At 34.9% G+C, this 14,420-nt stretch overlaps 1 protein-coding gene across 1 annotated transcript in view; it reads right to left on the bottom strand.

Moving 5' to 3' along the window:
- Positions 1–14,420, bottom strand: part of COL24A1 (collagen, type XXIV, alpha 1) — a 342,918-nt gene that overhangs the window by 33,262 nt on the left and 295,236 nt on the right. The window contains exons 47-51 of the mRNA XM_012661028.1: positions 8,915–9,022; positions 7,173–7,280; positions 7,028–7,081; positions 6,384–6,446; positions 2,883–2,936 (exon numbers count right to left, since the gene is read on the bottom strand). Coding sequence (XP_012516482.1) covers positions 2,883–2,936; positions 6,384–6,446; positions 7,028–7,081; positions 7,173–7,280; positions 8,915–9,022 — 387 coding nt within the window. The remainder of the gene's footprint in view (positions 1–2,882; positions 2,937–6,383; positions 6,447–7,027; positions 7,082–7,172; positions 7,281–8,914; positions 9,023–14,420) is intronic.

Raw genomic sequence — 14,420 nt, 5'->3', positions numbered from 1 at the left:
CCCCTCACTCCCCATAACTATTTTTTGCACAGTGTTTTTGCCATTCTTAAATGTTTATCCTTTCATAATGAACTTTTCTTCTTAGAATAGAAAAAATAGAATATAGAAAAAATTTGATGTGCATGTTGAATATTATAAGGTCCTTTAAGGTCTATCTATAAACACAACACAGTAAGAAATTTTAATTGAGCCATTTATTTATCACATTTTCCCTGACCAATTAATACATCACAGTCTTGACAGAGAACAATCATTCTGTAATCAGAACAGTATGTGTTCTTTAGCTTGCTAAAGAAGTACCCACTGAAACATGAGAATTCTGCCACTCACAACCTTACATACCTCTGAGAGGCAAATGTTGAAAGTCTAGTTGTTATACATTTTATTTCCTTTGATTAAAAATCCAGTAACTATGGTGGTGAATTCTTCTCTAAATTTATCAAAGAGAACGGTTGTACTTAATATTTGAAGCATTCCATTTTTATATTTTTAAACTCTGTATGTACATCCATAACACTTTCGAAGGATTCAAAATATTGATTTCCTACAGGTAATGAATCTTTCCTCCCCAAGCCTCAATTTGGCCCTTTCTCCTGTGCTCCTTGTCTTGTTTGTTTACGCTATTGATCAGCAGTGCAAAACTTTCCCCAATGACCACCTCCCCAATCATTGTCTTGTATCTCTGTTTTATTTCATAGCCAAATTTCTTAAAGCACTGGCATAGACTTTGTCAATCTCCTCTCCAGACATAGCTTGAATGGAATGGGAAGAAGACTGATCTTGATGTAAGGAACACCAGGTGTATCACCTTGAATGACTCAGTGCATCTCTATAAACCTCATCTGTTTTCTAATCTATTAAATGAAAATAATAATGTCTACTCTAAAACTCTGCTGTAAGAATTTGAAAAGTTATTATTCAATATTTTCATTTACTTCCTTCTTTACTGTAACTTGTACTGTGTCTTCTACTGCCACTTATTCTGTCAAACATCACTGCTGACCATTCTGTTCTGGAAACTCACATCTTTGTAACCTTGTACTTATCCTGGTTTTCCTGCTGTTCTCACCAGTGATTTCTTTCTCTCCTTGACAGTGGTTACTCCCAAAGACTCAAATCTTGGATATCTACCATTCTCTTGCTATCTCTGTTCTCTCCTTCAGATTCATTTTTATTACTTCAGCGATCATCTCTATGCTTATGATCCGCCTCCCTCCCTGACTCAGTCTATTTTCTTTTCTCAACTTCAGTTTGAAATGCTTACCTATTTAGACCTTCTTCAATGCACATATGATCCCTAAGTTCTCAGGAATCAATTTACAGAAGAAAATGTATGTCTATTTTTACCCTTTGCTTCTGAAATACCCACTTGACAAGGCATTAATAACTAGAATATTTAATATAAGTAGCTCCAATAACTCAATAGGAAAAAATCAAATGATCCAGTTAAAAATGGGAAAATGATCTGAATAGACATTTCTCAAAAGAAGACACACAGATGGCCAACAGGTATATGAAAAAATGTTAAACATTATTAGTCATCAGAGAAATGCAAATCTAAGCTATAATACAATGAGATATCATCTCATCCCAGTTAAAATGGCTTTTATCAAAAAGACAGGCAATAATAAATGCTGGCAAGGATCTGAGGAAAGGGGAACCCTCATACACTGTTGGTGGAAATGTAAATTAATGCAACCACTATGGAGAAAAGTATGCAGTTTCCTCAAAAAACTAAAAATACAACTACCATATGACCCAGCAATGCCACTGCTGAGTACATATCCAAAGGAGGGGAGTTCAGTCCCTCGAAAAAACATCTACATTCCCATGTTTACTGCAGCATTATTCACAGTAGCCAAGATTTTGAATCAACCTAAGTGTCTATCATCAGATGAATGGATAAAGAAATCATGGTCAGTATACACAATGGAATATTATATAGCCACAAAAGGAATGAAATCCTGCCATTTGCAACAACATGTATGAAATTAGAGAACATCATGTTATATGAAATAAATCAAGCACAGAAAGACAAATCTTGGATGTTCTCACTGATATGTGGGAACTAAATTAAAAAAAAAAATTGAGGCTGGGCGCCATGGCTCATGCCTGTAATCCCTAGCACTCTGGGAGGCCGAGGTGGGCAGATTGTTTGAGCTCAGGAGTTCGAGACCAGCCTGAGCAAGAGCGAGACCCCGTCTCTACTAAAAAAATAGAAAGAAATTATCTGGACAACTAATTAGTCAGGCATGGTGGTGCATGCCTGTAGTCCCAGCTTCTCGGGAGGCTGAGGCAGTAGGATCGCTTGAGCCCAGGAGTTTGAGGTTGCTGTGAGCTTGGCTAATGCCATGGCACTCACTCTAGCCAGGGCAACAGAGTGAGACTGTCTCAAAAAAAAAAAATTGATCTCATAGAGACAAGAGGGTGGAATGATGGTTACCAGAGGCTGTAAAGGATAGTGGGGAGGGGAGGGATAAAGTGGGGATCGTTAATGGATGGAAAAATATAGTTAGATAGTTAGATAGAATGAACAATATTTGATAGCTTAACATCATGACTACAATCAACAATAAGTTAGGGTATACTTTAAAATAACTAAAAGACTGGAATTGGAATGTTCCTAACACAAAGAAATGATAAATACCTGAGGTGATATCCCAGTTACCCTTATTTGATTAATTCACACTGTATGCCTGTATCAAAACATCAATCACATGTACCCTATAAAGTTATACAACTATTATATACCATTATAATTAAAATGAAAAATTAAAAAAAAAATAGAATACCCAGGCTGATTCTTTGGGGTTATTCGAGAAATAGGATTAAAGAAAAAAAAGTATGAAAAAGAAAGAAGATCTATATTCTGACAAACTTACATTTCTACCTGTTGGGCCTATTACACCTTCTCTGCCAAGGGGACCAGTGTTTCCCTGTTGAGGTAAAAGAAAAATAGTCTCATTATCAACATAATTCATAAAAATTTATAAATTTCTTGTACAAAAATTTATAAAATTTCTTGTGCAATGGTAAGATAGCCATGTTTACATAATTGTACTTTTTATTATAAAATCCTATGGTATCAGCATAAATCATAGTAATCTTGGTTAAGCAATGTGTCACACAGTTCTGCATATTATTATAGTTTCCTATCAGGAAAGTAACATCTGAATAATTTCTAACGAATCGATAAATCACCATTACAATTCCCCCCCATGTCTGCCCATCATTACAATTTTTATGTGGTGATAATTTCAATGATGCATTTTATATGTGTGTCATTACATAACAAATAAAACTATATAAAAATGAAATGATGAACATGTTTTTGAATAAATTTCTGTGCAGATGCTGAAGGAGCAGATGTTTGAGTAACATGAAGCATGGAATAGAGAAAGTGTTTAGGAAGGAACCAGTGGGCATTGTATGTGACAAACTGAACTTCAGTTTCTTCATTTGTCAAGTAGGAATAAGAACATAGGGTCATTGTGAGAATACGAAAAGTGCTTTTAAAACTCTAAGCTGTTCTTTGATTAGGAAGTAACCTTCAATAAGCTGGATCTCTGGTCAATTTTTCCCAGACTATTTATGGAGTTTATCATTTCTTGATTAATACAAAATAGTTTTTTTCCAACAAACTCCACCCCAACTCCCACTGGCTGCAAATTTCTGGCTCACACTTAACCTGGAATACATAAATGCAGATATCTATCAGGCTTTTTCTTCAAGGTACAGAACAGACTATTGATTGAAATAATTACGTTTTTATGTAAAGTCCAATTCTTAATTATCTGTAGATATATATGGACAGACTTCTCTATAATAAATATTGCTTTTAAGTTATTTATACTAAGATCTCTCACTAGTTAAATTTGTTCATTCTAGTTTTATTACAGTCATGTGGTCCATTGACTGATGGTTTTATTTTATTTTTTATTTTCTGATTTTCTTTAGAGACAAGGTCTCACTTTATTACCCAGGCTGAAATGCAGTGGCACGATCATAGTTTACTGTAACCTCAAACTCCTGGGTTCAAGCGATCCTCCTGCCTCAGCCTCCTGAGTAGCTGGGACTACCGGCATGTGCCACCATGCCCGCCTAACTGCTGGCTTTAATATTAAGTTGACATAGTATAAGAGAAATTATCTGATATTCTAAAAGTAAATCTAACAGAATCACTTTTAAGCACAAAAATCAACTTTAAGTGATATTTGTAAATATAGTACCCAAATTTCAAAGATCCACAATTAAATCAGGGGGGCTATTTCTTAACCTAATCGAATGTATCCTCTAGACTGGCTTATCACTAAAAAAAATGTTAAGAAATTTAACTGTGATGAGACTATCCGAAATAATGATTTGTTAAAAGAATGGAGAGGTATACATGGACTCTAGAAAAAGTGGACCAAAAGAGCAAACAATTGTTTTTATTTACGTAAATATTTTCAAAAGATGGGGTGTTATAATTTTAATGGTGGGTACCAGTTATCTACATCAATATACCTTTGAAATGGAGAATAATTAATCCAGGTTTCCTAGTTCAATTAATTTTATTTAATCATCAAATATTTACTAATTGTTGGGCTAGTACTAGGCACTAGGCCACTTCATATCCATTCTATATTTTAATTCTGCAATTAGCAAGCAAGCTTATAACATGATTTGGGCAATCAGGTGGTAGATTCAAATTCTGCCTCCTCTACAAACTAGTCCCATAATGGCCTTCAGCAAATTATCTTTCAGAGACTTTGTTTCTCTACCTGCAACATGGGGATAATAGCATCTCTCACTCTCATAGAATTTTTATGAGGATTAAATGAGATAAGGGACACAAACCGAACACCTTTACCTGGTACTCTGTCTCTTGCTAAATACCAGACTATCAAGACTTTTTATTTATCTCCTATAATGACTTATTAAACAAATATCTGTGCTTATAAATTGTATTTGTGAGCTAGTTACCAGAACTTTACTACTGGTAGGCTGAGAAAATTTCTGGACCTGCAAAGCAGTATAGGTTCAGATCCTGGCCTGCAGAGACCAGCACTTCGTGAGACTCTGCTTCTAACAGGTGCGAGGTAGGTAGCCAACTTTTCCTTGACAATATCAAGGAAGGATTTAATTAATTGAGAATGTAATAAAACTTGAATGAATAAATTTAACTAATGGGGGGACGTCATATAAATTAAGAACTTAAAAGCAGTATTTATTACAGAGAAGCCTATGCTCCTACCTGTGGATAATCGAGAATTGAACTTTATATAAAAGTACCAATTTTCCTTAGTTCTTCAGAAATGATGAAAATAACTAATAAATTTATACCTGTAGAAATGTTTAGAAGGGTCTGTAAACAAACAATTCCCATGAAAATACTGTTCTTTGTATTATTGAGAAGAATTTATTGCACACTCAAAACTTTGACTCAAACTGTACAAAAGCAAACTATGTAACTAAAACGTGGGTACCCCTGTAAAATTCTGAAATTAAAAAAAAAGGAGTTAGGGAAGGGGTGTGGGATTTCAAAAATTTGACTTTCATTTCATAGTTCTTTAAGATTCCTTTCTCCTACATCTGAACTTTGTTCAGATGCAGGCCCATCCTTCTTCCTTTGATCTCTCCACACTTGCTCTAGCAGCTGCCGTTACTCATAGAGATGCTATTACTATCGCCAAAATGTTGTTGAAAGTTTAACCTTTTTTTCTTTTCAGTTTTATAGACCATTTCATCAATTAAGAGGATGTGATTAATAAAAACTAAAACAAAACAAAAAAAGCAACAAACAAAAAAACAATAATCAGTAACTGCTGGTGGCTTATTTGTCCTATTTATGTTCTCTACAGTATGCAATTACAGGCACTAATTGCTAATTGAAGTTCCTTAGACCTTGAGTTTTGCAACTCTTTAAAAGCAATTCCTCATCGCTCTCTGGGGATACCTGCCTCTGAGCTGGGAAAACACGGCTATTGGGAAGTATTTTTCAAAGTGTGGTCTCAAGAGCTCTGGTCATACTAGAACCTCCTCCAGGTGGTGCATGGGGGTGGTCTCTGGTCTCTGGTTGTATTAATGCTTATAACATGAAACTGCTTTATGTTTTTGTTCCTGGTGTGAGTTAATAAATACATTATCCAGTCTTCACAGTAATTTTGATGATTCTTTTTTTTTAAACAAGAACTGGGAAGTATGGGTGGTCGATGGGGTAATTTGCTCAAACTAATATATGAAATGCAAAAGGTTGAACTTGGCATGTGCTCTTATGAGTTTCTATCTTAAAAGTCATTTTATTAAATTATTTATTTGAGTATATTAATTTTAGAGCTCTTAAGTCCTGTAACAAGCAAAGAACCACAATTTCTGGGTAGGCAGAATGACTTCACACTTACTCTCTGTCCAATAGGACCTTTAGGACCTGATATTCCAACAATGCCAGCATCCCCCTCAGGACCCTAGATACACAATAAAAAACAAAAAGATAAAATTTTTAGCTCTATATGAACATTTTACAAATGAAATAATCTCATATCAATCTATCAAGAATTGGCACAAAAAATGAAATGTGATGGTTGATGTACATGCTGAAGTATTTAGGAAGAAGTATACTAAGGGCTGTAATTTACTTAGAAATACACAAAAAAATGGAGAGAGAGAGAGATGGATAGATAGACAAGCCCATGATATTGTAAGTGAGGTAAAATGTTAATGGTAAAATCTAGGGAATGTGTATAGGTGTTCATTGTAAAATTCTCTCAACTTTGCCATTTGCTTGAAATTTTTCATAATAAAATGCTTTGGAAAAAGGAATGAGAGGGAACAAAAGCAAATCATACAGGTAAAACTGTTAGAAAAATGTACAATTACATAAGTTGTGAAACTAACATATTCAAAACAGAAATATATAACTCTGTACCAACTGAAATTTTGCAGATTAAAAACAAAAAACCTTAAGTCAGAGACTAAGTATTGATATTTCAACATCTCTCCTTTTTTCTACATAGCTAGAAGATTAGCACAAAATACGTAAACATACTTTGGGGCCTGGGAATCCTTGGAAACCTGTCAAACCTTGAACACCATGTTCTCCCTGCAATGTGAACAGACAAGACAATCATTACTGTGCAATGGAGGCCTGTCTGTAGAGTAAGTGCTTGGTGAATTTCTGAGTTGGCACATACAGGCTGCCCTTTCAGGCCGGGCTCTCCACATGGTCCTTGATCACCTTGTGCTCCTCGGTGACCTCTTTTACCTTGAATTCCAGGTTGACCAGGTAGTCCTTGTTCACCCTATGGACAGAGCAAAGAAAGGTGATCTTAACTTTAGACTAAACTATAAACATACTGGCTTTTAAATGAAACCCAAATACAGGCCCATCCTTAGGCACAGTACAAAGCACTGGAGAAATCAAACTCTGCATGATCCTCTTCACCAATATTTTCCACACAAGTAATATTTAATTAAATGAACAAGAAGGGTACCAGTGGGAAAAGAAAATTCCAGAGACTGTGGTGATAAGTGTGTAAAGAGGGAAGGGGGAAACCTGCAAAACTAGGAGGGGGATAGTAGGGCTTCAGAGAGTACGGCAAGGCTGTGGTGTGTGTGGGGGGTGTGTCTATATGTGATGGAACTTGTTTTTATTTGAACTGATACCATTTTGCTGTGTTTTCATGCCATCCAGAGATGGTTCAGTGATCTGATACCAGAAACAGAGTAGTCTCCATAAGTGTGAACCCTGGTTTTAGTCATGATTTTCTTACCAATTCCATCATGAAAAAAATTTCCATTTTCTGCCTCCTTAGTTCCTTTGATGTAAACCGTATTTATCTCCCAAAAGTTCACTTTAAGTATATACTTAATCACCATTGTAATATTTTTAAAATGTTTTTGAAATGAGAGTTGGAATACCTTTCATACCATTTCAAAAAATAAACTTAAGAATCAGGTGGATTTTAGAGATAGGCTAATGAAAAATGATAATGGTAGATTTTGTCCAAAGATTCTTTAAGATTAGCAAATTACCCTTCAATGTCTTGAGACAAAGCTATAACTTCGGGACTTAACAAATATGGTTTTCAATTACAGATGCACACATAGGAGGTAGGGATCTTTCTTATTTCTTTTCCTAGGTTTAGCACTTGCTCAGGTGCCTTGGATTTTAGTATAACGGGATATTCATGGAATAAACATTAACAGAAGGCTGAAATTGTAAACAGTAAGAAACTGGGTCATCATTTTCAGTTTACCCATATGAGTCAGAAACCTGAATATTCTTTATAAGTGGAACTGTGAAAATAAAGTCAAGAGGTAATAATGATAAGGTTGCCAATGTCTCAGTCCTAGGTTTTTATGAAAGAGCTTTAGACACTTGATTACTCTCTAAGTTGTCTGGGTCAATCCTGCACTGAGATATTTCTAAGAGAGGTTTTGTCTGGAAAGTCTACTGATGTGACAAAACTTCATGCAAAGAATGCTAAAGCAAGCCTTACATACTATTACATTGACTCTAAGAAATAATCTACTGTTATCAGATTTATTAATTGGTTGGTTAGTTCAGAGTTCGAGGAATAGGAAGTATATTTAAGAAAGTATGTATCTGTGAGTAAATAAGATTTCTCTGATTTGGAGGAGAAAGTAGATGATAGAGAAGGAAGAAGAACCAAAAAGAGTCAAAGACAAAATTTTTTAAAGCATCACTAGTTCTGGGTTAATGAGTTGTTATGCCAAAACACATGCACTGTGGCTATCTTGGATGATGGATATGTCAAGGCCACACACTTTCCATTTTCCCTAATGTACTTTCATTACTAGTCAAATTTTGTTAACAGTTATTAATCTTACCATCCTGTGATCTAGACAATGAACTTAGGGCCAGTAAGGATGGCCAATACTGCACATCCATCAGAACAAGATATTAAAGTACCTTTGGGCCTAGAACTCCTGGGCTTCCTGGCAGGCCTGATGAACCCTTTATTCCTCGAGGACCTGGAGACCCAGCCAGTCCTGTTCTTCCTGGGCTGCCTCTGATTCCCTAAATAACACAGATAAGAAATGAATACTGGGGAAGTTCCTAGAAAATCAATCTAGAGGCTCAATAAATGTAAAAAGGGTTGTGTTCTGAAAGGCTGCTGTTGACATACTGCCCAGCTTTGGGAAATATCCTGGGCTTCTTTCCCAAATAAGTGAAATGTTTAAAAAATATTTTGGGAACAACTACCACTCACTTGAAATCTCTAATTATAGTAAATACAATGATTTTGGCTTTTTAAAATGAAAAAGCTGAGGCAGTACAAAGTCCATCAGTATCTTCTGACTTATGCAGCCTGGGTATGAAGTATGTTTGTTATAGTCTAACTTTGGTTTATACTCTGGTGTACATGACAACTCTAATAACTGATTAATGTCTCCTTAAGAAGAAAATTCTATTCCTCAACCATACATGATTCCAGAAAATTTACTAAAAATAGTTTGATTGGAAATAAGAAAGCAAACTATATCCTTAAAACTAAATCCTAAATCAGGGCTGGCAAACTATAGTTTCCAAGCCAAATCCAATCCTTTATCTGTTTTTGTAGAGCTCATGAACTAAGAATAGTTTCTACATTTTTAAATGTTGAAAAAATATCAAAAGAAGAATATTTAAAAATGTGAAAATTCTATGAAATTGAAATTTCAGTATACATAAATAAAGTTTTATTGAAACAGCCATGCACATTCATTTATATATTGTCTATGGTTGCTTTTGCACTATGATAGCAGAATTGAGTAGTTATGGTAGAGACCTTATGTGGCACTCTCATTGCTTTGCACTGATGCTTGGTGTACTACACATTGCAGTGATGCAGTTTTCATTTGACAGTGTTTCAAATGGAACATACAATGTATTACTGTGATGCTTTATTTATTTTATTTGTTTTATTACCAGTGCATATCTATCATATCAAAACAAGAAGAGGAAAGTGGACTTCGAATGTTATGTTTCTAAGGCACATGGAATACGGATTATTTTTGTTATTAAATTAGATGGCAAAACCTTGTGTGTATTTTGCAATGACACCATAGATCTGCTTAAAAAATACACAGTATACATCAACATTATCAGACCAGGCACTCAATACAATATTCCCACCTCACAGGAATGCAACTATCAGAAAAAATACAAATTTAAAATGGAGTATTTTATCACAGCGGAATTTCTTTGCAATAAAATAAAAATGAGGCTGCAACTAAAGTAAGTTTCTGAGTATTCATTTCATTTGTTAGCCCCAAAAGGAAAGTCCCTTATTGATGATGACTTAATTAAATAATGTAGCAAAAATACACTTGTTTAAGACTGTTAGCATTTTGGCAAGAACAGTTGCTTGAAATGTTGAGGATACTGGAGCAGCATCAATAGACAATTAAAAAAGAAGACAAACGTTTTTGAGTAGTTTTCCTTGGTTCTTGATGAGTCATAGAAGTTAACAATACTTCTCAGTTGTTCATTCAAGGGTTAATGCTGAGTTTGAAGAGACTAAAGAATTAACCTGTATAAACAGTCTGTAGGGTGTCTAAAAATAAGAATATTTTTAAAGAAGTTAAGAAAACACTAAATCAGTACAACTAGAAGTGGAATCTGCTAAGATGCAATAAAACTGATAGCTATGGATCAGAAAAAAAGTTATTGGACAAATTAACAAAGCTCGTGAAAATGTAAGGTGTTTAAAACTGTTGATATTCATTGTATTATTCACCACCAGGTACTCTGAGGAAAATATTTGAATCTAGCATGTATTATCGAACCTGCTGTGTCAATAGTGAACTCCATCAGTGCTTGTGGATTTAAAACTTCACAGAATTCATTAGTTCTATGATTTTTTTTTTTCCCCAGAAATAGAAACCAAATATCCTGTCTTGTCCTATTACACAGCAGTTTGATAGCTTAGCAGGGGTCAAGTTTTATTGAGATCTTTTTTAGACTGAGATTAAAATTTTTCTGAATGAGAACTGTCCTCAGTAAGATTGAACAAAAAGAATGGCTTTAGGAATTAAGTTTTGCTACAGACTTTATAATGTTTATTAATGAATTAAAACTAAAATTATAAGGCAAAACAGTGCTTATATGTGAAACATATACTGTGGGCAAGTCATTTTAATGACAACTAAGGTTTGAATCATAAGTAATGTTAAGTAGCTTTATACACTTCTGGTGCTGTCAAAAATTAAAACAAGAAGTGAGATCTCCATTCTCACACAAATATAGTGGGTAGATTTTCTGAGCTCAAACAGTTTCAGCAGCATGTTTTAGATCTAGATGCCAGAAATTTCTATATTTCAAAATCCATTTGATTGTGCACTTGAGGAGTTTTCACCTAACCTTCAATTGGAAATGATTAATCTACAATGTAATGACATGCTAAAAGGCAAATATCAAGAGAAGAACCTAACAGAATTCTATAAATTCCTTCCAACCAATGAATATGCTCAATTAAAATCATATACTCATGAACTGCAGTATTTGGCAGTACCTATCTGTGTGAAAAGAAGTTTCAAAGATGAAATATGTAAAATATTCAAAATCTCATTACAGGTCAGCATTAATTGATGAACAGAAAATTTTGACGATAGGGAACTGTAATAAGGTAAATGTCCCCTCCAAAGATGCTATTTTTTCTCATTAGTAGACTTGTATACAAAAATTTGTACTCATATATTTAATTTCATAAATAAAAATTTTGTGAAAATTTGTTTTCTTTTTTGTTACATAAGTTCCTAAGTAATATCCTTGATTTTGCTTCTTGCCTTGCAAAGTCTAAAATATTTATTCATATTTACAGGAAAAGTTGACCTCTCTTCTAGGAGATGATTTTTACTGTCTCAGTTGATTCCTAGGATACTAGATTGGGTTATGCAATAGTTCTTCCATGCATTCAACAAATATTTATTGAATATCATCTGTGTGCTAAGGAAGGTATCATGGGAAGCCCTCTAAGGAATATAGATATAAATAATACATGGTTTTTGTTTTTCAGAAGCTTAAAATTAAATTTAAAAAATGGAATATGATATATAAATAATTATAATGAAGGCAAATATGTAAAAAAGACCAAAAAAACCAAAAAACAAAAACAAAACCCTTCCAGATCAGAAGAGAGATATAAAATAAATACTAGAGAGGTTCTGAGGAGGGGAAGTTATCTTTAGCGATAATCAGAAAAGAAATTAGTGAGAATGAATTCAGTGGTCCCGAACCTTTTTGGCACCAGGATCTGGTTTCATGGAAGACAATTTTTCCATGAACCGGGGGTGTGGGGGTGGGGTGTCATGGAGTGGGGTACAGAGCTCAGGCAGTGATGCACAGCCTGTTTCTTAACAGGCCACAGACGGGTACCAGGCCATGGCCCAGTCCACAGGGGTAGATGATTTGGCTCAAGATAGACTAAAGTAATTTCTGTGGAAGGCAAGGTTGAGAGAATGGGATTTAAAAAGGAAACCCAACTTTTAATTTAAGAGTAAAGCATTTTTCCAATAATATTTTCTTCAAATTATGTCATCACCTATCTTATTAATCTCTTACTTATGGTAAAAAAAAGAATTCAATATATTTTTAAAATTACCCATTCTAAGAAGATTTTCTTTGTGACCACAATATTCACTAAAATAATGTATTTTATATCCACTAGGTGCCATGCCCTATGCTGAATGCTTACAGGAGTTACACATAGGATAGAGGTTTACATTCCTTAGCTTGACTTTTTTTTTTTTGAGACAGAGTCTCACTCTGTTGCCCAGGCTAGAGTGAGTGCCATGGCATCAGCCTAGCTCACAGCAACCTCAGACTCCTGGGCTCAAGTGATCCTTCTGCCTTAGCCTGCCCAGTAGCTGGGACTACAGGCATGCGCCACCATGCCTGGCTAATTTTTTCTATATATTTTTAGTTGTCCGATTAATTTTCTTCTTTCTAATTTTAGTAGAGATGGGGTCTCGCTCTTGCTCAGGCTGGTCTCGAACTCCTGAGCTCAAACAATCTGCCCGCCTCAGCCTCCCAGAGTGCTAGGATTACAGGCGTGAGCCACCGCGCCGGGCCCTTAGCTTGACTTTTAAGACTTTTTTGTCCCAATCTATGTCGACCATTTTACCCAAGTGGAACTCAATATTTTTAAGGAGCCATTATGAAGGCAAAATCCTCATAGAGGGAGGAATGGAGGAGGTCAGGTGAGGAAAAGGAGAAGGAGGGAAGAAGAAGAAGGGAGGGGGGAGAGATAGATAGACAATCTTCACATTGTGAACTTAGGATTCAAGTGGTGTGGTTCTTCCAAGTTGCCTGAACCTTATGTTAAGTGTATTAACTCATCCTATTTCTTGCCTCTATGTGTTTTACATGTGATTTAATTTGGTCTGTGAGCCTTTTTGTTCCATACTTCTGGGAAAGATTATCTGGGAGTGTAGTTTACACACGAATGATGAGAGCCCAGGGGTCATGAGATGGTGCCATTTTAGAGCTCATCAATGCAAATGAAAGCAAGTCCAATCATAGTCATTTGAGAGTTTGGGATATAGAATTTCAAAAATGTTCAGAGAAGACACAGGTGTTATAACAATGACCAGCTCTCTAATGGGAATATGACTTTACAGGAAAGGCAAGTTTTAAAAACAAAATTCCAATGAATAGCACCTTCTCCAATAAAAAAAAACAGATAAAAGACCTAAAGAAACCAATGACCTGCAGAGAAAGTAGATTTTTAGAGGTCATATATAAAAGATGCAAGGAAGGGCATGTAAGTAAGGAAGGAGAGTAAGGAAAAAAGTAGACTTAGACAGACAGAGTAACTCTACAGTTAAACTAATTGAAAAATTAAGTTACGATGTAGATAATGTAAGAATTAAAATTTAAGAAGTAGCGAGTTGTCCTGCAGGGTTGTGAGCCTCCTATACCTGGATGTATTATAGAAGTAATGGATGTCACAGGGAGATACATTATGTGAACAGATCACCTAGATGATTTAAAGAATCCTTAAGATTTCATAATTCTAAGTAGTATCATTTTACCTCACTTAACCTATAATCTAGGCAATATTTAAGACCTTTACTTTCCAACAGAAAAAAATATATCTTTTTGGTGATACATGACAATGGACATTCAGTTACTACTGAATACTTCTGAAGTCAGTAGGTATTTTTTGCTGAGAACAATAAGGATCATAAAACTAGTCCTTAGGGTTAACTGTACACTAGAAACTTCATTTTACTTGCAGTGCTGTCAGACAATTAACCCAGCACAATGAATATATTCCAAGTAATTTACTGTTCGTGTTGGTTTCCTAGAGATAAATTTGAGGATAGTAGCAGAGTGTTCTCTACAAAGTTCCAAACAATGTCTCATACAAATAAAGAATAAACATTTCTTATTATGAATACACAGATGGATGATTAATTTTGCTTGCAAGAGA

This window comes from Propithecus coquereli, unplaced genomic scaffold (genome assembly GCF_000956105.1).
Source record: "Propithecus coquereli isolate 6110/MARCELLA unplaced genomic scaffold, Pcoq_1.0 Scaffold7, whole genome shotgun sequence".
NCBI lineage: Eukaryota > Metazoa > Chordata > Mammalia > Primates > Indriidae > Propithecus > Propithecus coquereli.
This window is presented reverse-complemented; position numbering and strand designations above follow the sequence as displayed.